The sequence below is a fragment of the Aedes albopictus genome, chromosome 3, assembly GCF_035046485.1.
Source record: "Aedes albopictus strain Foshan chromosome 3, AalbF5, whole genome shotgun sequence".
Lineage (NCBI taxonomy): Eukaryota > Metazoa > Arthropoda > Insecta > Diptera > Culicidae > Aedes > Aedes albopictus.
The window spans coordinates 163,891,662-163,916,816 of NC_085138.1; the positions used below are offsets into that span (position 1 = coordinate 163,891,662).

Consider the following 25,155-nt stretch of genomic DNA (forward strand, 5'->3'; position numbering starts at 1 on the left):
ATGTACTCTAGAATCATGACGTAAATTTATGAAATCATAATCCCTATTCATGAGACTAATATTTGTCATTTATGAGTTCGGTTTCATTGGTGAAAAAAGTGACAAATTGAGTCATGATATTATGACACGTGTACTCTAGAGCTTGCTGACGTTTATTCACCTCTCTCTTTCAAGCTTGCAGGCGGGATAGGATTTGTTTTCATCGGGAAACCTTTCCTGATGACAGCAAATCCTATTCCGCTTGCATGTTTGAAAGAGAAAGGTGACTAAACGTCAGCAAGCTCTCTACTATTATGACGTCAATTTATAAAATCATGAGCCTCCAAGAAACAAGTTTTTGTAAATATGGTTTCGGTTTTATAGCTATTTGGGTTTTTATTGGTTAGTCATATGTAGGAGAATGATGAAAATTAAATGGAAGAATAAGTATATCTCCAAATAATGCAAACGTCTCTGCTAGAAGATGACTGGCTAGCTCTCGTAGTATTCGAACATCGGATTTATCTTAGGACACAAGTGAACAATTTTAAACGTGATCTTATTTTCAGATACTTCAATTCGTATAGAACTCTGCTTTGTGGTTCAATGACTCAGTGTCATGTTGTTTGATAATTGAAAACAAGAATAGCCCAAGTAACCACAAGCATTATATCATTACATTAATTCAATCGTATTATAGTTTAGCTAATGCGAGATAACTTTTATTCTACACCTGTCAAGTAATAAAGCGTTTACTCTACATTATGAAAGCGTTGAAGCATTATAGGATTTTGACAGTTCGGTATAGTTCTATAGCGACGTTGTTTAATGCTTCATTGCATTACAGGTCGGACTCGATTATCCGGAGTCGGGTTCGGATGCTTCTGAAACGTATATCTGGGGAACGGAATGATCTATAAAGGTGAAATTTTGACATTTTATCAAGCCAACTTTGAATATTGGTTAGCCAAATTTTCAGCTTTTTACAGCATTCCGTTTGCGAGATATTGTTTTGGGAAACGCCAGAACCAGACTCCGAATAATCGAGTCCAACCTGTACCATGTTAAAAGCTTTATAGCAATCAATAATGCAAGGATTTATTACTTTATATATGCCTTTACTAATGCTTTCATCGTTGTAAACAGAAAAAAAATAATACTTTTGGAAACCGTGATCTTTTTTATGAAAACGATTAGACATATTCACGATAATCGTCGGTAACGCCATGATATCTTGACGAAGCATACTTCACAATTTTACGAGCTTTAGTAGTTAAATATTGTTTCCCGTGTAGTTCTCTTTTCTTGGCGTGACGTCATAACTGGGACAAAGCCTGCTTTTGAAGGAAGTTTCCTTTTCGAAAAGTTTCTGGACCGACCGGGAAACAAACTCGTCATCCTCAGCGAGCATAGTCATGTTGAATACACACGCTTTTACAGCCATAAGGGTGCTGTTTTATTTAAAAAAACATGATCTCGAAATCAGCACGTAATAATGCATAAAAAATTCAGGTCGTTGATAGAAGTTTACGACTTTTGTTTTGTTTTGTAAACTTGTGTAATAGAAGCAACCCAGAAGAGAAGTATTATAGTATCTTCCCGGAAGAATTCAAGAATCATTTTTGAAGGATCTTGAAACTAGCACAAAAGAATTCTGGAACGATTCAAGAAGGATTCTCTACTATTTCAGAAGGATTCAGAAGTCGCCCAAGAAAGAGCCTTGATAGTTTCTAGAGAAATTATTGATGCATTCGTGAAAAATTCTGTCGTTCCTAAACATTCTGAACGACAGTAGCCATACCAGAAAGTTTAAATGAATTGCCTATATTTTCCCTTCATGGAAATGTAAAGTTTTGCACATCCTAAAACATGAATTTTTGAGATGTTACTTACTTGATACTTGGATGGGCTACACTCAGTCTACGCCGAATGAAGCATTCGCCTCCACTGGTCTCGGTCCTGGGCCAATCGCTTCCAGTCACCCTAAAAGCTCTTATATAGGTCCTCCTCAACCGTATGCGCGGCCTACCACGAAGCCGACGGCATGACGACGCGAGTTATGTCTTCGTTTGCAGCCTACGGGACTTCAGCTGGTTTCGCCGACCAAAAAAGGCCCGATTCGCAACTGCAATCCGTCTTTTCACCTCGCGGGTATCATCATTATCGCAAGTTATTTACTAGATACCAAGATGAACAAATTCGTCAACAACATTTAACTTTTCATCACATAGCACCACTTCGTCACCACTACCACGGCCGGACCGACGTTGACCACCAGCAATTATGTCCTTGATCTTTGTGGTGTTAATCGTAAGTCCAATCCTCGCAGTCTCCCTTTTAAAAGATATGAACGCCTCTTCCATGGCCCGACGATCGATCCCGTTGATCATCCACGAAGCCCAGGAGCATCTGCGACCTCGTGACAATGGTGCAAAGGAGCTTTGCACACCAGCTCTCCGTATCGCCCCTTCCAGCGCTATGTTAAACAGTAAGTTCGAAATAGCATCGCCCTGCTTCAGCCCGTCTAAGGTTACGAACGATGCCGAAATTTCGTCCACAACCCGTACACTTGATTTCGAACCGTCATGCGTCGCACGAATCAGTCTAATCAGCTTCGCCGGAAATCCATGTTCGATCATAACAGACGAAGGACCTGATTCAGCGTTTGCCAGTAGGACAATAAATTTAAAATGCTATAACTGCGGCAAGATTGGACACAAACGTTCGGATTGTAAGGTCAAGCCTGAAACCGGAAAAACCACGGTGTATTTATAGAGCAACTTTAAAACAAAAAAAATAAGTAAGTTTGAAATTTCGCCCAGTGATACTTTGGGCCATTCCCTTCAATTTGCTGGGTCGGTGGAAAATATCCATCGGGGGGTCTAGAACCAACCCCATGAAACGGCTGTCATCCACATACAACTGGATTGAAGCCAAAAATATGGTGCTGGACGTGGTGCTGATTTGAATCGGCGGTTGCATAAGGCTGAAAACACAGTGATTTTTTGTCGAAGCAGGTGCGACATTCAAATTTAATTGACTTTAGTGTTGTTTTAAATGGGCTAAATGTATTTTCATACTTGTGCGTCTTGTAAATTTAACAAACCCATTGAACTATATGTGGAAATGATCGTTTTTCGATCACGAATTTATCTTCGCGCGACAAAGTTCGCTTCCGCACGTAGCAGATTGACCAGCAGACTGAAATTTCGTAAACAAACCTGTGGCGCCCCACCAAAGGCGGCGGCTTCAAGAACTAACGCTTTCTTCAGGGGGTTGTCTAGAACAAAATTTTTTTTTGAAGGTTTTTCATGCAAAAACTGTTAAAAGCGTATATTGTAAATTATTGCATCTCCTACAAATAGTCACAACTTTTTTGTCTTTGAAGATAGAACCATACAATTTTTAGGCGTTTCGAAGTAGTATGCGTAGATAACTGTGTGAAAATTTCATTGAAATATGCTGTATGGTTTTCAAGTAATAGCAAAACTATCAAACGCATTCTAAAATACTAAGCTTAATAACAAACGATCAACAAAATATCTATATTTTTTATACAATAATACATGAAAAATATTTAATTCTAAAGACCTTGAGTCATTATGATGGCGGTACTGTGAAAACTTGTTTTTCAAATAATGAACAGATACATAGTCAAATACATGAAAGGAAAACACACACTGTCATTATTTAGCTTTTCACTAAAGTATTAATTATTTATTTCAAGAACGTGGTTTTGCGTATACATGTGTACACAAGTACAAGTATGCCTCTATTACGAATCCTATAATAAACACAATTATCATAATTGCTGAGCATGACGGCCTTCCCTAAAAAAAAAATGAATGTTATTTGGTAAGCCAAGAAAAGCACTCGAGGATTGGGAAACATTTCTGTTTCGAAGAAAAAGTATAGAAACTAAATTATTTTGGAATTAATGTTTACAAGCTCAAAATTAAATAGTATTTCACCTTAGTCAAAGAATAAAAACAAGTTAACTCTGTTAAAGACCTCATAATAACATTGAAGTTGTGGGTATGAGTCCACATTGGGCAATATTCGGTCAAGGGCAACTTTACGGTACTAAACATAGTTTCCGGATTATTCCACGATATTTGACATAGCTGTTGGACCTAAACTTAGGTTTGTCTTTAAATTTAATAGCAATATGATGCTTATTACTTATGCCACCATTTATTAACAAATAACTGGTAATAAGTTTTGAAAGAAGAGTTAAAAGAACGGAGTACTTATTGAAAATGTTTCTACATTAGGCATGACAATTAGGCCGTTCAGCATAAAGCCAAGGAAAAACAATTTGATAACAATGGTTTAAATAGTCTTATCTATTTGCATATGATGTTTAAAAAATATTTTCTGTTGTTTCCTCCAAGCATGAGGAAGAGTGATTGATCATAGTTAGGGCGTTACTAATAGAATATTTTCAACATAAATCTAGGGTATGTGTTCCATCAATAATCTCACGCTCCCATATTCATCTTATTCGAAAACAAGCGATTACGGCACCGTTTGATTCCGTTCTTTTTGTTTTCATGGGTGCTCACCTCTAACAAAAAATACAAAAATAAGAAACAAAACAAACAGCGCCTCAATCCTTTGTTTTTCGTAGGATGAAAATGGGTGCCACATGCTTAATAAGGGAACCAATACCCTATATCTTTCGAAAAAATAACAAACAGTTTTTTTTTTGTAATCAAAATTATTGCGCCACGCTCTCCTAAAGCCTTTTGCTTGCAAACTGGTCTTATCTAAACCTTAATCATTTAAAAAAAAATGGAAAAAATGAACATGTATACGCAAAACCGCGTTCTTGAGATAAATAATTAATACTTTAGTCAAAAGCTACATAATGGCAATGTGTGTGTTTTCCTTTCATGTATTTGACTATGTATCTGTTCATTATTTGAAAAACAAGTTTTCACAGTACATACCGCCATCATAATGACTCAAGGTCCTTAAAATTTTAAAAATTTTCATGTATTATTATATAAAAAAATATAGATATTTTGTTGAACTTTTGCTACTAAGCTTAGTATTTTAGAATGCGTTTGATAGTTTTGCTATTATTTGAAAACCATTCAACATATTTTAATGAAATTTTCACACAGTCATCTACGCATACTACTTTGAAACGCCTGAAAATTTTATGGTTCTATCCTCAAAGACAAAAAAGTTGTGAATATTTGTAGGAGTTGCAATAATTTGCAATATGTGCTTTTAACTGTTTTTGCATGAAAAACCTTTAAAAAAAATTTTTGTTCCAGACCCCCCGATGGATGTTTTCAACCGACCCAGCAAATTGAAGGGAATGGCCCAAAGTATCACTGGGAAAAATTTCAGACTTACTTATTTTTTTATTGTAAAGTTGTTCTACACAACACACCGTGAAACAAATCGAGAATTTGGAAAACCTGGTTGGACCAAAAAGGAAGAGCGAATGTAGGCTGTTCACTTGTGAATCCGTTATAGCTGGAGTTGCGGAGAATTCAAGAGACTCTTCTCAATGTTTCCTGGATTCCGGAGCGCCCGACCATAAGATGAAGGATAGGAACTGTTGTGAAGAACTTAATCACCTACCTTACAAGGGGTATCAATTACTGTTGCCAAGAGTGGTCAATCCTTGGTCGCGGAATAGGCTGGAACAATACAAACGAACACCGAAATTGGATGTGCCGTATCTACCATTGCTTCGCTTGAATTTGTTTTCTATTAGTCGCATAGGAGAAAAAGGAATGTCCATTGCTTTCGCTGGAGGAAAAGTTATCGTGAGTCATTTTGATCAGATATCTTCTGGGAGAACTTGGATTACCGATAGATGAACTTGTGAAGATCTAGGAGGATAATTAATCTTGCATTGAAATTTCGAAAGAATCTCAGGAGCATAAACGTATGAAGCATGTTGGAACAAGATAAAGCAACTGGTTTATATATATTTTTATACAAAGGAGCAAGTTACTGATATTCTTACATCAAGACTCCCTATTAGACCCTTAAGCTGAAACTGTCCGATTAAGGAGAAATGTTGAATGAGGTTGAACATAGTAATTAGAGACAACCAATGAGGTACAGATACAGGTGGTGCAGTCTGCAGATAAACATTGCGAACCACTAGTTGTCTCTTTTGTTCTACCGCTGATCTAATGCAACTCAATTAGTGACGTCACTAATTGAATTGCATAAGATCAGAAGTAGAACAAAAAAGACAACTAGTGATTTGCAATGTTTATCTGCGCCACCTGTATATGTACCTCATTGCATAACCACTGGACTAAAATGTCTAGTTGTGTAACGAAAATTCATTGCTGTTTCAACCTCTAACCAGTAAAGATATAGTTCAAAACCGCTGCCTTTCAATAAATACAAAAGCATACTAGAAAAATACTTCCTTCTATTTGTTTTTATATTTTATGGATTGGGGTCTCTGTTAGCATAGTGGTTAAGGCTATACATCGCCAATCCGAAGAAAGCGGGTTCGATTTTCTCGACGCCCTGGACATAGTGTGTCATTGTACTGTACTCACACATTGCCTCACAATATATAAATTCATTAAATGCCTTTAATTAATAACTGTGGAAGTGCTTGAAGAACACTAAGTTGAAGCGAGGCAGGCCAATTCCCAGTGGAGATGTAGAACCATGAAGAGAGGAAGTATACCGATGTCAACGAGAGTATCTCGGATAAGGGAACGTTCAAAAATTACGTCCAACATTTGGGGGAGGGGGGGGGGGGGGGTCTAGAATAGTGTGACAGTGCGTGTTTTGGGTATAGGGAAATTGCGTGACAGAGGGGGGAGGGGGGGTCTAGAAATCCCGAAAAACGATGGACGTAATTTTTGAATCTTCCCTAATATAATTTATAAATTACCTTATTTTCAAAAGTCTTGCAATTCGAGAGAATCACTCTACATTAGATGGTCTGTCCATATCGTCCCTCTTGACCAACTAGTAGGGAAGGAGTGCACGTGATTCGATTTCGCCTGCCAGAACCGCGAATTCGCGACATTTCGCCACAGCCGGTAGATAAAGTGAACCACCTATTTCGGGGTCAGACAAATCATACGATGTCCGCCTCTCTGTCTTTCGTAGAACAGAACAAACGGGATGTGTGTGTGGAAAAGATCGGTGGTCACGTCACGTGTGATCTACTCTTCTCGGGAGTCGGGGGGTCTTTTTATAGAACATTTTTCCGAATGTCGGTCGCTTTGCTGCGCTGCTTTCCCGTACTGCTGCTGCTCGTGGGGGCTCGTCCCACCTATTAAATTTTCCTTCGGTGTCCTCCGGTGTCATTGACGTCATTAGCCACGACGACCGAGTGATGATAATTCCTCATGTGTCCGCGAAAAGAACACATGCACGACGGTACAAGCTGTTCTACATTGTTGCAAGAATGTTCGCTGATAGGTATGGATATGTATGCGGATCTCGATATGCCGGGTATCGATTTTTTCCGCCTTTTCCCATGTGTTGGTGTTTTGTCTACGAATGCATTTTTAGATACCATTGAACGTGGGTGGGTGGCATATGCTTTTTTTTTGTGTTCGCACTTGAGTAATAGCTCTGTGGAAGTTTGTCGGGGAGGATTAGAGAACCGTGTGGGATGTTGAGTGGAAAATCGCATGGAGTCCCTGAACTGCGAGGGGACTCAGTAAACAAATAATCTCTGAGAGCCCTATGTAGCCTGCTGCTACGTAGTATTGTTTTAGAGTGTGTTAAAGTTCTCCACAAGATTATTTCATTTGCATGCAGAGTTTAAACGGCGAGTTCATACTTGCATAGTTAGGAGAGTGAGAACCGTAATATGCACAGTGAAACAAAGTTGAACAAACATGTAAAAAAAGGCAGAATTATGTACACTAGCAGTTCTTAAATGTTTTTAACGGTTTCTATCTAGGTTCCAATGTATGTTTTTTTTAGAAAATTACCCACATATCAGGCCAAACATTTCAATAGGTCCTATCTGCATCTGAGAGGCTCTCTTTGTTCACTTTCTCTTTCAATTATTGCAATGTAATGGTACACTATTCAACTATTTTTGCAGTACAAATCAAAAGACGATTGTTTTGACCATCGTTCAATACAAGGAGACAATCATAATACAAATAAACAGCTGAGATATTAACAAAAGAGAGGGAAACCAAAGAGAGCCTCTCTTCTGCAGATAGGACCTTTAGACATGTTTGGCCTGATATATTTTTCAATCGTTGTTTTTTAGGATTTTCTACCAGAGGCCTCATGACAAACATCGCAATGCTTGTGAAATAGAAAATAGGTAAACAAGTTATTATTGTTACTGAACCAAGTACTAAGCTTTGGGTTAAGACGGGCTTGGTGATCTAGTGGCTACCACTTATGGTTCATATACAGGACCTGGGTTCAATCTCCGGCCTGTCTCTTTCCTCCTACTTTGTATCTTTCTATATAATTTCTCCTCCACATATGCAACTCATGTATATACATATTCACATATTCATAGCCATCGCTAGAACTGAAACGTATTAAAACGGGTTAAAAAACTCCCATATAACGACTACGAGTTATGCAATGAAGCGAACTGTATCACATTTCCTTACGCCTGGCAACCACGCACCAATGCGTGAACCCATTGCCAACCATATTCTACCAACATTCCGAAACCCGTATGAATTTGCGCAGACGCAGAGGTATATTCGGTCTGCTGTGGATACAAACGATTGCAATCATCACTTCCTTCCTCTTCCCCACATTGACCTGCAACCTGACGTAGCAGGCGCCATTGTCTCCTAAAAATAGAAGATAACCAACAGTCACACACTGAAGATGCCTGCCTGGTCCACGGCAGATATCTAATTGATTCCTTGTGTGATTGTAGCTAGTCTGGCGATACTGGAATAGCATCCACGAGCGGTCCAAGCTCCAGCAAGCTCAAACCAAGTATGTACTAAGCTTTGGGTTCTTTTGCGGTCTTCAGCAATGTTGCTGGGCATAAAATTTCCTATACATAGATTCGAATTCTCTTAATACGGAAACGTCGGTACAGTCATAGCACAATCATGGGTCACCCACAATTATGGGTCAATTCCATTTGAATTGCATGGTGAAATGTCTGACTAATAATTGTGACAGAGTGACTCATAATTGTGCAATGACTGTACTTATTTGGCGAAAATGTATGCATAACCTAGTTTACACAAAACAACTATAAACTTTAATTTTGAATGCGAACTCCGATTTCTTACTTTGATACGAAATAATCTACGAACCTTATGTTTTTCTTTGGCTTAGAGCATTTCTTAAACCGAAAATATAATCCCGATCTTCTCTTTTTCCAGGCGCCACTTTCGGTACTGGTATTACCGCCATCAAGTTAACTGCCCTCGGTAGACCACAGTTGCTGGTAAGATTTACACTGTTTTAGTGGGTAACAACATGAATTTTCTTACGTAAAACCATCCATTTTTTTCGAAACAGCTCCAACTGTCCGAGGTCATCATGCAGGCCCGTAGCTACATGAATGAGCTGGCCGGTGACACCGGCAACGTCCTTACACATCACAAAACGATCCAAGATCTCGAACGATACCTGAGCAAGGTGGCCGACAAGGGTGAGGTGAAGAAATTCTTGGAAAAAGTTACCTCCGACAAAGATGGGTAAGTACTAATAATCCACCTAGCGAAGAGTGTACTCTAACTGACTTGGTACTTACATTTTTTAGTATCCTACATTTGTTCCCCTGGTCGGGAATCATCAACGAAGACTGCGAACTGAGCGAAACGTTCCGAGTGCCGGATCCGGTCACCGGACAGATGCGTCGATTGATCTCACAGATTCCACCCAAAGAGGAAGAAATGTTCCGCAACATGATCAGACGGTTGAACACCATCGTGAAGGTAGGTGGATGAGAGGTTGGGTTTAATCAGAAGAACTTAGAAAAACCTAGTCCTTTAATGTTGCCCATTTCCGTATCGTATCTAGCCGTTCCCGTTATAATTAGGGTCGGATGATTTCGTCTTAACCGGTAAGCCAGGTTTACCCATATAGTTAATCCTGGTTTAACGCTTAAGCCAGGGTGAAGAAATCGGCCCTTAGTCATGTTGCTTTAAGTTTTTTTGATGATCCTTATTCCTTAAACCCTTCATCACAGACAAACAGACGTAATATTTCGAACAGTTTTCGATTCAAGTCATAGTCACGAAAACATATTCGCCCAATGCTAAAATGACTGTGTTTGGCAGGCCCCCGATACGGCATATATCAATGCATTGGAATTATGGTAGACAGGATGTCCTGAGCGCTAGTAAATAGCACCCACTGTCAGATGCGAAAATTCATTGATGCCAGGGACCTGGTGTTTGGTCAACCAACTTCTAGGTGGCGGTAGTGAGCAAATATCAAACTCGAACAAAAACGATGCGACCGCTACGCATGGGCAGTTGACCAACTATTATGTTTTGAAATAGACCGTAGACAGTGTGCAATGGGAATTATTAGAATATTACGTGTGTTTGTCTGCGCTTCAATATTTTTATGAAAAATCTTAAAATCTACAAATTCGTTATCTTTGAATGAATTTCGTAATGAATATGTTCATTGCTAGGGGTGCTCAATACGCAATTTAATCGATTTTATTTAAAAAAAAAAATCCTTCAATACAATTAAATCAAAATCAAGGGGTTTCTTATAAAAGGCTGAAACACATAAGACTGAAATTACAAAAGGTTGAATAACAAAAGGCTGAAATCTTTATTCGACTATTTTTCAAACGCAACCGTTTTCAAGGTCTTACCAACTCTACCAATTATGACAGTACATTTTAAGGACAGAATCTCAAGATGACCGACTTTTATCAATTTTACGATTTTGAACGCACAAATCTCATTGAAAACCAAACCATCGCACTGGATCTTCTTATTTTAAGCTTATTATTTACAAGTGAACAAGAACAAAATAAAAATTACACTACCGTCACAACTTCACTTCTAGAGTATTATTGTGCATCTGAAGTTCTGGTGCAATATTATTGGGATTTCAACACGTTTGTCCTTAAAAGTATAGCCTATGTTTGAAAAATGAGAAAAAATCTTTGATCATATTGTTAGCAACTAATGATGCTAACATTGTGAAATAATAGCATAACTCGAAAGAAAAGTATTTGTTTAAAGAAGCAGAAATTGTCAAAAATACCAGTCACATTGTATGATTGTGTGGTCCATATAACTAAAGCGGCAAGCTAGCGGAAATTTCAGCAAAGCCATGCTGAGAGTGACGGGTTCCATTCCTGATTAGTCCTGGAACTTTTCTTGGTGAAAAATTTCTTGACTTGAGTTTTCTTTGTGCTTGCCACATAATACATATACACTTGCAAAAAAAAAATAGGTTATAACTAGTTAAAAAGCAGGCAGGTTCTGCCTTTTGTAATTCAGCCTTATGTACCATATTCAAATGCCGTCTTACCTCGTTCATACGACAATCACTTGTCGAACCATCGGGAAAAAATTTTAATTCGAAAGAGAGATGGACTTGTGAAAATAGGAGTGTTCATGGTGTGGGCTCGGAGTCAGTTTAGCAGTTTGTTCCGTAGAATCATTATCTGTTAGGTGGCTTAGTTGGTTAAAGCGCCGGTTTAGCATATACTGAGTCGTAGGTTCAAATTCCATCAGTGCGCATTTTTTTTTGCAATTGCATCTCTCAATTTGACAATCAATCAACATTTTGTGTAACGATGTAGAAATAGGTGTCACGGATATATGGGTGTTGGATGGGCAAAATTCAAAGGAACAGCTTATTCAACTAAAATTTTCAAAATAAAGTTAAAAAGCCGTTTATTCATCCATTGTACAGCAATAATGTTTGTTGGGAATGATCTACATTTTCCCTTCCCAATTACAGACTGCCCAAGACTTGGATGTACGTATAATGATCGACGCCGAGCAGACCTACTTCCAACCGGCCATCTCCCGTATCACGCTGGAAATGATGCGAAAGTACAACACCGAGAAGGCAATCGTTTTCAATACTTACCAGTGCTATCTGAAGAATACCTACAAGGAGGTATGTCATTTGTACTGCCAAAAATCTTTTAGGAACATCAACCTAAAATGTTTGAATGTTTTTCAGGTATGTACCGATCTGGAGCAGGCTAAGCGGCAGAACTTCTACTTCGGTGCTAAGCTGGTGCGAGGAGCGTACATCGAGCAGGAACGGGCACGTGCCGCCGCCTTGGGCTACGAAGATCCCACGAACCCGTCGTTTGAGGCAACCACGGAAATGTACCACAAAACGCTTACCGAATGTCTGCGAAGAATCCGAGTAAGAATCAACATTTTAACTAGTTATTTGACCTGAAAAAGTGAACCTTATCATCTGTTATCCGTTCCAGATCTTGAAAGATGCCAAGGAAGACCCGAAGAAGATTGCCATCATGGTGGCTTCGCACAACGAGGATACGGTGAGATTCGCCATCGAGAAGATGAAGGAAATCGGAATCCATCCCGAGGATAAGGTTATCTGTTTCGGACAGCTGTTGGGCATGTGCGACTACATCACTTTCCCGCTCGGTAAGTTTTGTTTAGGTTTTTTTGAATTTTTGTCAGGTGAAATTTCTAAATGAGGTTTTGACTAATTTTGACCAAATTGGGAATGCATCGAAGTGTCTGTATCGTTTTCTAAACAAATTGGTGGTTTTCGAAGAATCGTTAGATATGTATCATCATATACTTCTCACAAATCTTTGTAAACACGAATCGTTTGAGATATTTCTATCAAGTTCCCCAAAAGACTAACTAAGAAGTACCAGGAAATTATTCTTAAATAAATACTGGTAAAAACCTAGAAGTAGCTAAGAAAGGCGGTAAGCTTCTTGGAAATTGCTTGGCAAAGTGTCTCGGATATATTACTGATAAATTTCCAGCATCTATGGAGAAATTTAAGGACAAATTTCTTTAGAAATGTTGGTACAATATCCTGCCAATGTTAATTGGCATTCCTTGAGCATTCTCTGTCAAAAGCTTTAGAAAATCTCCAGTGATTTTGCTTCTCAGCACTTCCTAAATTATTACCTGAAAGTTTCTGCTAATAACCATTTTGCATGTGTATATCGTGTGGCAGACACAAAGATACTCTATGCTCAAGGAAATCAATGACATTTCCATTACGAAATGTTGCTGGACCGATCAGGAATCGAACCACCCTCAGCATGGTCTTGCTGAATATTTCTGACATTATTGATAGTTACAGGATTTCAGAAAGCCATCTTATCATGGCCGCGCTTCCTAGATCGCGTTAAAAGGGCTGCCTCCTAAGAAGCAGCCATTAGAACCACTAATCCCGCCTTGAAGTTTGTCTTCTTCCGTTCAATTCTAACAACAATTCTTGTTCATCAATCTTTCCCAATACTTAGGCCAAGCCGGCTACTCCGCCTACAAGTACATCCCGTACGGTCCGGTGAACGAAGTGCTGCCATACCTTTCCCGGCGGGCCCAGGAGAACAAGGGTGTGCTGCAGAAGATTAAGAAGGAGAAGCGCCTGTTGCTGAGTGAAATTACCAAACGGCTAGCCAAGGGTCAGCTGTTCTACAAGCCCAAGGGTAACTACGTCCCGATCTAAGTATGTACTGGTTATTCGGGCGCGTCTGGGAATGTGGGGGTCGACCGGATAGGTCATCCGAGAGGAACGCTTTAGTGAACACGAAATCAAAGTAACGTCCCATTGTAAAACATACACAAACACTTACACGAAACCAGCTAAACGAACGCGACACATTCAACAGAGGCCATACACGGGCGATCGAAACTCCTTCAAACCGTGAACGGAAGCGGATATAAGCATAAGTGTGTTATGGTGATTGTACTATTAGTTGTACCGGTAAGAAATGCCCCTTTTAGAGCCTCGCTGTTAGGAAGCGGTATCGAAATTGTACTAGGTGAAGATAAGAAAGTATCCGAACAATGCTTTTCTAGAGAGGGGGATCTAGCGATGGACAGTTTATCAATAGTAGTGCAGACAAATTAAGAATGATGATATTCAAGCTCACAACCCTGAAAAAAGACGGCAACTGTGTCTGGTGTGCGAAATTTCAGTTGCTTTTATTCGAATGTGGTGTACACTGAGGACACCGAATCGAAGATTTGTGATTGTAATTTTAGTTACGGTAGCTGCTACAACATACGTTATAAGGCGAACATTTTTTTATTTGAGAATATTAAACTTTTTTACGTTTAACCGTTAGTATCGTAGCGTTTTTCGATGCACGAAAGCGCCGAGCCAAGTGGTATTATGATAAAATATTTGTTTAGGAAGTTTTCATTAGTTGAGCCTAAGAAACACACGGATCTGATACTCCCTTCTAAGTAGAATCGCCCATTCTTGTCAGTCCTTAATTTCAAAGTTCATATTACAAAAGGCTGAAACTTTTAACCAGTCTGACGTTCTCGTATGATTTTTACCGAATTGTCTGATTTATTTTTCTTTTCAAAATTTAAAATCGTTTCTTTTGAAAAAATCCCATAACAAGTGCAAAAAAAATGGTCATTTCATCCGATCTGAGTTAGATAAATTTAATTAATATGTTATTATTTTTTTACGCTTCTCTATTTTTATTTGTTTATTTTTGCCAAAATTTTCTTTTGTAGTAAACAATTTTTACTTCCCATACCAACATTATACAAATTGAACATCTCTAAAATGAACTTCTCCATTGAAAAGTTCATTCATAGGAGTGTTCACTTTGCATAACTTTGTGGGATGTAGGGTAAAATTTACAATCCGAATGTTATCCAGAATATTTTCTTTGCCGACAATATAACTTTGAAATGAATGCCTGTTGATTGTTGAGTCGAAATCTAAAACATGCAGGTTAGGTCTGATTAGAATGGTATTTAAGTAGAATCTATTATACCAAAAAAAATTAACAACAGTGAACACAGAAACACTAGGTGAAAAAAAAAAGTTAAAAGAAACTGCCTCAGGAAGACAAATAGTAGAGAATCTATCCAAAACTGAGCTGCAAACAACGCTTTAAGGACAAAAGTGCTGTTTGTCAATCCGCAGAGATTACCGCAGAATGCGCTGGTGCATTTCAGTGCACTTTGAGAGGCAAATTATTCACAAAATTACGTATATCTCGGTGTTTGATGAGGAATTTTGAATCTCTGTGTGTTATTCTCGAATATTCATGGGCAATTAAAAAAGATCGTTTAAAGCGGTGGTAAGTGGGCAGTTACGGTACACTGATTAAGGGTCAATTATACGTCGACAGGCTCATTTTTTTCTTTGTTCGGGTCATAAACCACTGCGATCAATATTTGATCTATTGTGTGTAACTTGCAGATAACGAATTTGGAGCTATTGTAGACATTGTAGGTCTACTAAATTTCTATTTTTTTCATCATTTTTCAGTACTTGGTCTAGTTTTATGATTTCCATAATTTAAAATGTAGCGTAATGTACACCTCCAACAATGAATTCGCTTAAAATAGTAATTTCTAGGGGTGTTTTATGCGTAAAATTCTGTAAAATTGATATTGCCTTCCAGTGATGCAGAATCTATGAAATTTTTATCTTTAGTTACATATTAAAAAAGTACGAAGACATTTACGTTTTTAATCAAATCAAGTTATATTAATTTTGTTGCTATTCGCTTCAATCATCGAGATGAACTGTAACTGCTCAACCACTATAAAACCATCGAAATCTGTTTATCTTTTGTATTTGGTGGTTTACCATTGTCAGAACAACACCCGACCCATTAAATATTGAAGGATGCGGAAGAAAACGAACCCTGATTACAATTACTAGTGCGAGAAAAGTTGACAATAAACATTGAAGGTGAAAACAAACTGAATATCGTGTAACTAAAACCAATTAAAATGTGAACGGATATTAAGAGTAAACGTAAACAAAAATCTTAAAACCTATGTGAATGTATAATGTACGTTATGAGTTACTGAGCAGGCATTAGATTATAAAAAAAACAATGTGTTCACCTCTGCTTGCGATCGTCTCTAAAACTGACGTTTAGTCAAAGACGGTTGCACAAGGTTTTCACTAACACATACACACACGTATATACTAACTACAATTACAAACTACTATTACTGCATATACTTCTATTGAAAACAGAAGAACAAACACAACAAGCTAGTGATGCTGAAAAACTCAAACATTAGAACAAAATGCAAACGAACGGAAAGGTAATTGAATTTAACTTAACAATTGAACACACAAAACTCCTTACACACCTACAAACAAAGTGCGCTTACTTTCGCAGAACACTATTAAGCTATGGAAGAAGCCACCAGTTGCCCGTCGTCTGATCTCATCATCCAGATGACGCGCAACTTGGCGACAAAAGATAGCTAGCTGGAAAAGTAAGGCGCACCGAGTTAAACATGTTCTAATCGTAAGATGTGTAAAATATTGAAAAATCAAAATAAAACGTCAACAAACGAAAACAAGCGCCGCACGTGTTTGCAATAGTAGTGATCATATCATAAGGAAATCCTTGCCTAAATTTAAAAATGAGGGACAATCTACTTCCACCGGGACTCCTAAAGTTGTGTGAAAGCACTTCCGACCCACCTCTGTGTCGTAACCTAGTACTCGATTCTGGAAGTAACCCGGGTATCCAGACGCAGGAGCGCATCGGCAATAGCCGGTCAACTAGCGCTATAAAACGCGTTCCTTACATCCAGAGTCACTACTGCACAGTAGCAAATCCCCATTCTCTTACGCTCGAGTCTCGGCTCGAGTGCTTTCCCGGCGGTTTTTGTACCCGACAGGATAGCGACTACGGTCGACCTACCCTTCGGGAAACCGTACTGGCTACTCGAGAGACCATTTAAACATTCGGAGTGCCTCAACATTCTATTAAGGATGATCTTTTCGAGCTCCTTCCCACCGTGTCGATCAAGCATATTATGGTATATATTCCGACGGATCTTCGGGTAGTTTCCCCGCCTTTGGCAATAGAATCAGGCTCTGCCACTTCCATACCGCTGGACAAACTCCCTCTTCTAGGCATTTCTACATAGCAGACCTAAACATTTCGAGAGCCTCTGCAATAGCTACTTTGAAGGCCAAGTTCGGAACTCCGTCCGGACCCGGGGCCTTACCTACGCTAAGGAGCTTTGCTATCCCGAAAGTTCCACATCGGTGACACTCTCCTCATCGCCAGCCCCAATCCAGGCTGTCCTACGAAAGAGACCAAGGACTAGGATCATGGCGCGGAAAAAGCCCCTCGATTATCCCCTCCAACATCTCTGGAGATTGCTCTGTAGGAGCCATTACACCTTTCGCCTTGCCCATCACGATCCTATAGGCATCACCCCCACGGATTCGCATTAGCACTCTGACAGAGACCCTCAAAGCAAGCCTTTTTGCTTGCCCTTATCTCGGTCTCAGCGCGGCTTTTGCTGCGGCGAACACCACCCGCCGCTCGATTCGCTCTTCCTCAGATCGTGCCCTGTTAGCACGGTCGTCATACAGTCCAGCATCCGCGTGAAATGCTCGATCGGCCACCGCGGAGGCACATAACAGATATAGAAGAAGACCCTGTTTGCTTTGGCGACCAGAAGCCCTCAAAGGTAGTATATATTAATTCGTGGACGCGGTATTTTACTGTCGTCCATATCGCCGCCATGTTTCTGTACCCATCCGCGACCCAATTGCCGTCACCGGCGGGTACTCGGTATGGGTTCGCTATGATGGCAATATCCGTTCCCCACTCAGAAACCGCCTGACAAATCTGTTGCTGAGCTGCGTTACAGTGATTCAGGTTTAGCTGCGTTACCTGCACTGTGATTTGTTTTCTGCGGCTAGGCACCTTGGACCACCCGTTGAATGCCTGTTGTTCACGGATTTCCCGGTACATATCAGACAAATGAGTGGACTCGTGCAGCCTTTGCAGTCTCATGACTTGTGTCCTGGTACCAGACACCTCAAACAAACCTCTGGAGGCTCGTGGAATTTCAGATGACATAAATACACACCATCCTACAATGATTCTCACTACTTTAACTGATTTTTTTACGTCCGTCACAAGTAGTTGAACCAATGCAACCTATATTTCTGCACCTCGCACTATTGCTGCAGTACCGTGACGAGCTCTTCCACTTCGGTGACCTCGTCTAGGGTTTTCACCTTCAGAGTCGCTTCTTATGTGAGAGCCCTCACCTCTATCCCTTCGTTAGAGACTTCTTCCGCCAAACTTTTGTAGGCGGCGCCCTTACGTTCCTATCCAGTCTGTTTGATTTTAAGTGAAACTGATTGTTGAAAGTAAGTAAATATGATAGATTCTACCATCGACTTTCGTTGTTTGACAGATGCAAATTAAAATAGGATTGTTGATTTTAACATAAATTGATTTTACTTTCTATCGTATCGTATATTGAAAATAAAAGCATAATATTATTATTTACACATGATAATTTCTTATTTTCGTTCCCATTTCATTTTTCATTTCTTGCTATCAAAAGCCAATGTTAGTCGCTAAGAAAAATGATTTTTGATCAGCATCATGGTGTGCCTTTTTATTTATTTGTCCGTATCGGTCCGGATACATACATATATAGCGGACCAAGTAGTGGACACGACGTAGTGGAGTCTGCATACAGACAGGAGCTGAACTCAAATTATATTTCTAAGAATAATAATAATCTTCATATTATGATTTTTATTATGATCTAAAGTTGTTCAGCAGATTGTTTATTATTTGTATACTCACCAATAGAAAACAAATAGACTTGGGTTCTGCATTAGTCGAAGATGTTTTACCACCTTCTGAGCAAGTTTTTGCATAAGCAGAACTCCTGAAAGTCGTTAATTTTCGATTACTCCGTTGGTCTACAAAATTATTCAAAAAATATGTATTTAATAATAATAATAGACCATTCCCGTCTGACCTAACCCCCCTTTTTTATATTTTTCTTCGAAAGACAGCTGCTTTTGATGATATTTGCCGTTTTCGGAATTGTTTTATATGCGCTCCTGATTTTCTTACAAATTTTCGAAAACTGAGAATTTCACCACATTTTTAAATAAAAACCCCCATGCGAAGTAGTTTTTGGTAACCCTAGCATGGTGATTTATTTATTCACCTCTCAGAAAGTGAGGAACACCTGGAAGCCCTATCCAATGAAGTTTGTTTATTTTGTGAAACGTCAAACTGGTAGAATTGATTCCCGACTCCCGAGTTTAATCAGAAAGGACATCGTAGCAGCAACAAGTTACAGATAAATTTGGCAAAACCTTTATTGCGGCAGTGCTGATTATTTCGACAAATTTCAACGCTTCGAGTGTGTTTTCCGGCCGACGACAATTGGGTTCTTTAGGGGTATACAGATTATTGCATAATCGGAATCTCCGTCCAAAAATTAGTCGAAATCCAAAATTTCATTATTTTTGATGCCCGGGAACTATTTGTAAAATGCATTTAAAGTTTGTATGGGGAAAATTTTTTGTTCGGGTCGAACTGTCACTTTATCGATTGAACTGTCATTCTATCCACGGAAATTAAAACTGTTTTGTTTATTTAACATCAAAACAAAGGAATTGAAACGCAATAAAATCACCTTATACTCAGAAAAATGAGCTCTTTCGATTAGGCTAAAGAAAATGGCAATATTTAATTCGTTAAACAACCCAATTACATCGCCAGATGATTGCAGAATCGTGGGTTGCAGGATCAGCCATCGAGATTGAACAAAAATTAGGAGCGAACCCTTTGAAGTTTTAAATTTGCCGTATTTTATCGTTGGAATCTTATGTTAGCCAATACATCGAGAGATCATGCGGTTTCAAAGACACCTCCCGAGTTCAACTTCCAAATTCATCAGAAAATCCCTCAGCACTCAGCAGGATTTCCTGCTACGTATTCCTCAACCAAATCTTTTCGGGTTTCGTTTTGAGATTCTACTAGGAAAGAAAGCCAAAGTAATTGCTCTAACAGCATTTTTTTTTAAACCCGCAAACATGAATTCTGGTAGTTCACCAGCAGGTATTCCTCCATCGGAGATTCCAGCTGGAATTTTGCTAGAAGGAATTAGAGAAGTTCTGCTTTGCATCACCTTGCAGACTCAAGGGCTGAAAGTCTCTATAATAAAGATAAATCAATCAATCACCTTGCACTTCCGGGAGGACATGGTGAACCTTCCCAACTACAAATTTTACTAAATTGCTAGAGAAGATCTGCTGTGCATCACCTTGCACTTCCGGGAGGACATGGTGAACCTTTTCAACTACAAATTTTACTAAATTTCTACTTTGCATCACCTTGCACTTTTGGGAGGACATGGTGAACCTTTTCAACTACAAATTTTACTAAATTGCTAGAGAAGATCTGCTATGCATCACCTTGCACTTCCGGGAGGACATGGTGAACCTTCTCAACTACACATTTTACTCTAAATTGCTAGACAAGATCTGCTGTGCATACCCTTGCACTTCCGGGAGGACATGGTGAACCTTTTCAACTACAAATTTTACTAAATTTCTACTTTGCATCACCTTGCACTTCCGGGAGGACATGGTGAACCTTTTCAACTACAAATTTTACTAAATTTCTACTTTGCATCACCTTGCACTTCCGGGAGGACATGGTGAACCTTCCCAACTACAAATTTTACTAAATTTCTAGAGAAGTTCTACTTCGCATCACCTGTAGATTTGGGAGGATATGGTGAACCTTTTCAACTACAAATTTTACTAAATTTCTACTTTGCATCACCTTGCACTTCCTGGAGGACATGGTGAACCTTCTCAACTACACATTTTACTCTAAATTGCTAGAGAAGATCTGCTGTGCATCACCTTGCACTTCCGGGAGGACATGGTGAACCTTTTCAACTACAAATTTTACTAAATTGCTTGAGAAGATCTGCTATGCATCACCTTGCACTTCCGGGAGGATATGGTGAACCTTCTCAACTACACATTTTACTCTAAATTGCTAGACAAGATCTGCTGTGCATCACCTTGCACTTCCGGGAGGACATGGTGAACCTTTTCAACTACAAATTTTACTAAATTGCTTGAGAAGATCTGCTATGCATCACCTTGCACTTCCGGGAGGACATGGTGAACCTTCTCAACTACACATTTTACTCTAAATTGCTAGACAAGATCTGCTGTGCATCACCTTGCACTTCCGGGAGGACATGGTGAACCTTTTCAACTACAAATTTTACTAAATTGCTAGAGAAGATCTGCTATGCATCACCTTGCACTTCCGGGAGGACATGGTGAACCTTTTCAACTACAAATTTTACTAAATTGCTAGAGAAGTTCTACTTCGCATCACCTGTACTTTTGGGAGGACATGGTGAACCTTTTTAACAACAAATTTTACTAAATTGCAAGGAAATTTCTGCTTTGCATAACCTCCGGGAGGACATGGTAAACCTTTTGGCCTACAAATTTTACTAAATTGCAAATGAAGTTTCGATTTGCATCACCTTGCAGTTCTTGGAGGACATGGTAAATCAATTTAACCACGAATGTTACTGTTTAAATTGTCAAAGAAGACTTGAATCACCTTGTAGTCCTGGGAGAACATGATAAACCCATTCGACTACGAATTTTATTAAATTACCTGCTAGAGAAAATAACTAGATTTCTGTTGTGGGAGGAGAAAGTGAACCAGTGAACCTAGGGTCTGAGACCATTTGGGCAGGAGCACCTATTTTGGGCACTTGCTGCTACAACTCAGTCAATTTCAAACCGATTGACTTGAATTTTTGTACATTGCTAGATACTGCGGCTAGCTGATCGTGTCTCAAAAATCAAGCCAATCGGTTGTAAATTGACTGAGTTATAGCAGCAAGTGCCCAAAATAGGTGCTCCTGCCCAAATGGTCCCAGACCCTATATAATTATTTTTCGGAAATGTCGTAGTATGTACCCAGCAAACGAGAATCCCTCACCCCTTCCCTTGTGCTTTTAATAGTTGTAGCCAAACTGATACATGAGAATATGGAAATTATAAAACTATATGGTGCTGTTGTGGCTAGTCCAAAACGGTGATCAAGATGTTGAAGGTCATGATGATGTGGCTCGCCATGTAAAAGCCATGATAACGGTGATGAGAGTTGACAGAAGTAAAATAACTGTAAGAAATTGAAATTGATTTAACGGAGCGCGAATTGTTTTTTAACAAATGTTCCTAGTATCAGAACAACATACAAAATAAAGAAATAGTAAAATTAGGGGTGAAATCTGTTATATGAAAAATAAATGGGGAGGCATAATAGCTCAACCTTTTTTTTAAACAGTTCGTATCTAGGTTCGTATTGTCTTCAAAAAAGTAGAAAAAATACTAATAACTATCGCTACAACATAAATCCAGCCGGGGCCCGTGGCGTAGTTGGTCACACGTTCGCTTCAAACGCGGATGGTCATGGGTTTGATTCCTAGCCCCGGCACTTGCAATTTTTCGTCAGTTGCTCTTCCCCCGAGAGCGACTGGCACTGACCCTCTTCTGAGCCCCGTGGCTCAAACGGACCCGGATACCTGGACATCGACGAACTGCTACTCACAAATGGACCCCCAATCGGACTGGAAAGGAACAACGGCCATCCATCATCCTTGTGCTCATCCTTCTACCATGTATAGAGTAGAAAAGTGAAAGCAGCAGAAAGGCAACCAGTTCGATAAAGTAGAATAGAATATACATCTAGGCGCTGCACAAAATGTTAGTGCAGCTGTCAATTGAAATCGCTCACGTAGTGCCCTAGTGGACAATAGAGCTGTAATTAGGTTAAGTGATTAAGAATAAAAAAAAAAATCATAAATCCAGAGTGTGGCGCAAAAATGAGCTCAACAAAGTTCAAATTCAAAGTGGCAATACAACATTTGCCGGGACTGGCAGTTGTGTATAAATTTTGGTATGAAATACGCTGGGATAACCTAAAAAATCCTATGGCAATGGCAGGCAAAGAAAGCCTTTCAATCAATAACTGTGGAAATGCTCAATGAACACTAAGTTGAAAAAAGGCAGGCCAAGTTCCTGGGAGAACCATGAAGAAGAAGCAGAAGAAGGCGCGCTGATACGCTCTTGAGTACGCTAACCTGGTTTCGCAACGTTAATTATCTCCTGATAAAACAAGTTTGCCTACTAAAACCTTGCGCAGACTGGATTGTATTCGTACCATGATAGGGTAAAAGCACTAGACTTCGCCCCTCTAAAATTCTGCTCTAATCTCGCCGCATCCCCCAAAAGTGCGAGGATTAGGGCAGTTGCGAAAGTGCTTTTTCCCTACAATTATCTTGAAATGACTTTCATACTTATCTTTTCATTCAAATTAGCCTTGGAATTTTTTTCTTACCATCTTGTACCCATAGTATTGCATACCACCAATCTGTCCAAAGTATAAAGCAAAGCAATTCCTGAGTAATGCGCTCGAATTCGGCACTGACTCATCTTGCCCAACCCCAGGTTTTTCTGGGTGATAGGATCAAGGGTTCCCAGAAGATAACTGCTACTACTGGGTGATAAAGCCGTTTGAATAATCCTGGGTCATCAAATCCATCAAATGCTTGATAGTTTAATTACAATTTCAAATTACTCCGCCATTGGTAAGAAGGACCTAGGTCGAAAAACAAGGTGCACATTGCTGGGCGGGCATAGACATAACATTTGTAAGTTTACTTTTAAATTGTTGCCTTACTACTTAATCATAATCGAAAGAATTAAATTAGCATGGAGTTAAATTTCATTATGCACACCTGAGGTAAGAAAATGTTAAAAGTTAAAGTTGTGCACTCTGTCCATTGTCCACAAAAGTGCAAATGTGTTGGGAAAACTTCGATTGATTGAAGGAATCGAACCGGGCCCCGGTAAGGGACCGGCCCGATCGATATCCGGATGATGACGATTGACGACGAGACGGCGACGACCTTAGCAGCCCTCAAAGATGCTGTTGTAGTAAAAGTAACAGTTTTAAAGGTGCTATCAAAGAAAGCGGCGGTAGCTGCTGGACAACGATAGCATCATTTGGATCGACGATGGTGCTGATCATTTCAGCATGGATTTGGGTTGCTTCCGGCGCACCAAATTGAGCACCAAATCATGTCACGTTCACGCCGAGATCACAACTCGAGTACTCGTACACGTCATAGCTGATCGAGAAGGCCGGCAGCACCTTCCTGAAGCTGGGTGTGATGCCCTGGTACAGCCTTAGGGTACCCTCGGTTTGCATCCGCTTGTCAATGTTCGTCAAGTTCGGTTCGACAGCGACGATCCCGTTGGCCAAGTTCTGCGTACCGATTTTCACAGCAGGACCCTGTAACCACATCTGCACCAGGGCCAACGGGTACGAGCTAATCTGTCCCAGGGTGTTGGAGGCGCTACTGCACGTCAGCAGCAGTCAGAAGCTTGGCTGTTCCGTCTGGTGGTGGTCAAGGTTCTTCTTCTTCTTCAGCGTTTCTTACACGACCAGATCGATACCGTCGTACGGTGTGGGCACGGCTACACAGAACGAGCGAAGACCATAGCGGCGGCAGATCTTGGTGGCTGGTGGCGGTTGTTAGTTGGTCAATGCCGACGCCAAAGCGATTGAAATGATTCAGGTATTTTTCCAAATGCCGAAATTCCGTCCACTGCAAGTAGGATAAAAACGATGCTTTTATAAGTTTCGAAAAAAATATAATAAATACCTAGTAAAACAGTGTTTTCTGCCACTCCAGCAGATTGATCCAAGAATTCCTCATAAATTTCCTCCTATTTGCTTTTTTTTCTTCGAATCAAAATAAAAACAAACTTGACAGCCCGTCCAGCCAGCCAGCCCGGCAGCGACAGCAGCTGATGCGATTTTATTCACCTCGGAAGCAATGTCACAAGGGGGGGAAACGGGATCAAACGCCTTTTCACCAAATCAAAACATAAAAGGGGAAAGCAGTGTAAAACGAAGCTTCGCACAGTTTTTGCTTTTTTTCAATAGTTAGAGGCTGCTAAACATATGGGTTCCTTGGGAAAGTTTGTTCGATAAATTGTCGGAAAGCCGTAGAGCACATAAAAATTTTTCACGGGAATGGTCTATTGTTGCATACCTGTCCAATACACTATCACAGACAAACAGACGTAACTCTTAGAGGAAGTTCATCAAAAACTTTTGACCGGTGTCATTTTCATGAGCACACTGCCACCTGTTGGTAGAACCGCGCGCGACACTGTCGGCCATGATGGATT

At 39.8% G+C, this 25,155-nt stretch overlaps 1 protein-coding gene across 4 annotated transcripts in view; it reads left to right on the forward strand.

Annotated features, from left to right (window-relative positions):
- LOC115253559 (proline dehydrogenase 1, mitochondrial) overlaps positions 1-16,431 on the forward strand; it is a 75,862-nt gene extending 59,431 nt beyond the window's left edge. For all 4 annotated transcript variants that reach the window (XM_029861075.2, XM_029861074.2, XM_029861073.2 and 1 more), the window contains 7 exons: positions 9,309-9,373; positions 9,448-9,626; positions 9,692-9,866; positions 11,866-12,027; positions 12,094-12,285; positions 12,356-12,533; positions 13,376-16,431. In XM_029861075.2, the coding sequence (XP_029716935.2) occupies positions 9,309-9,373; positions 9,448-9,626; positions 9,692-9,866; positions 11,866-12,027; positions 12,094-12,285; positions 12,356-12,533; positions 13,376-13,581 (1,157 nt within the window). In that variant the 3' untranslated portion in view covers positions 13,582-16,431. The remainder of the gene's footprint in view (positions 1-9,308; positions 9,374-9,447; positions 9,627-9,691; positions 9,867-11,865; positions 12,028-12,093; positions 12,286-12,355; positions 12,534-13,375) is intronic.
- Positions 16,432-25,155: the final 8,724 nt, after the last annotated feature.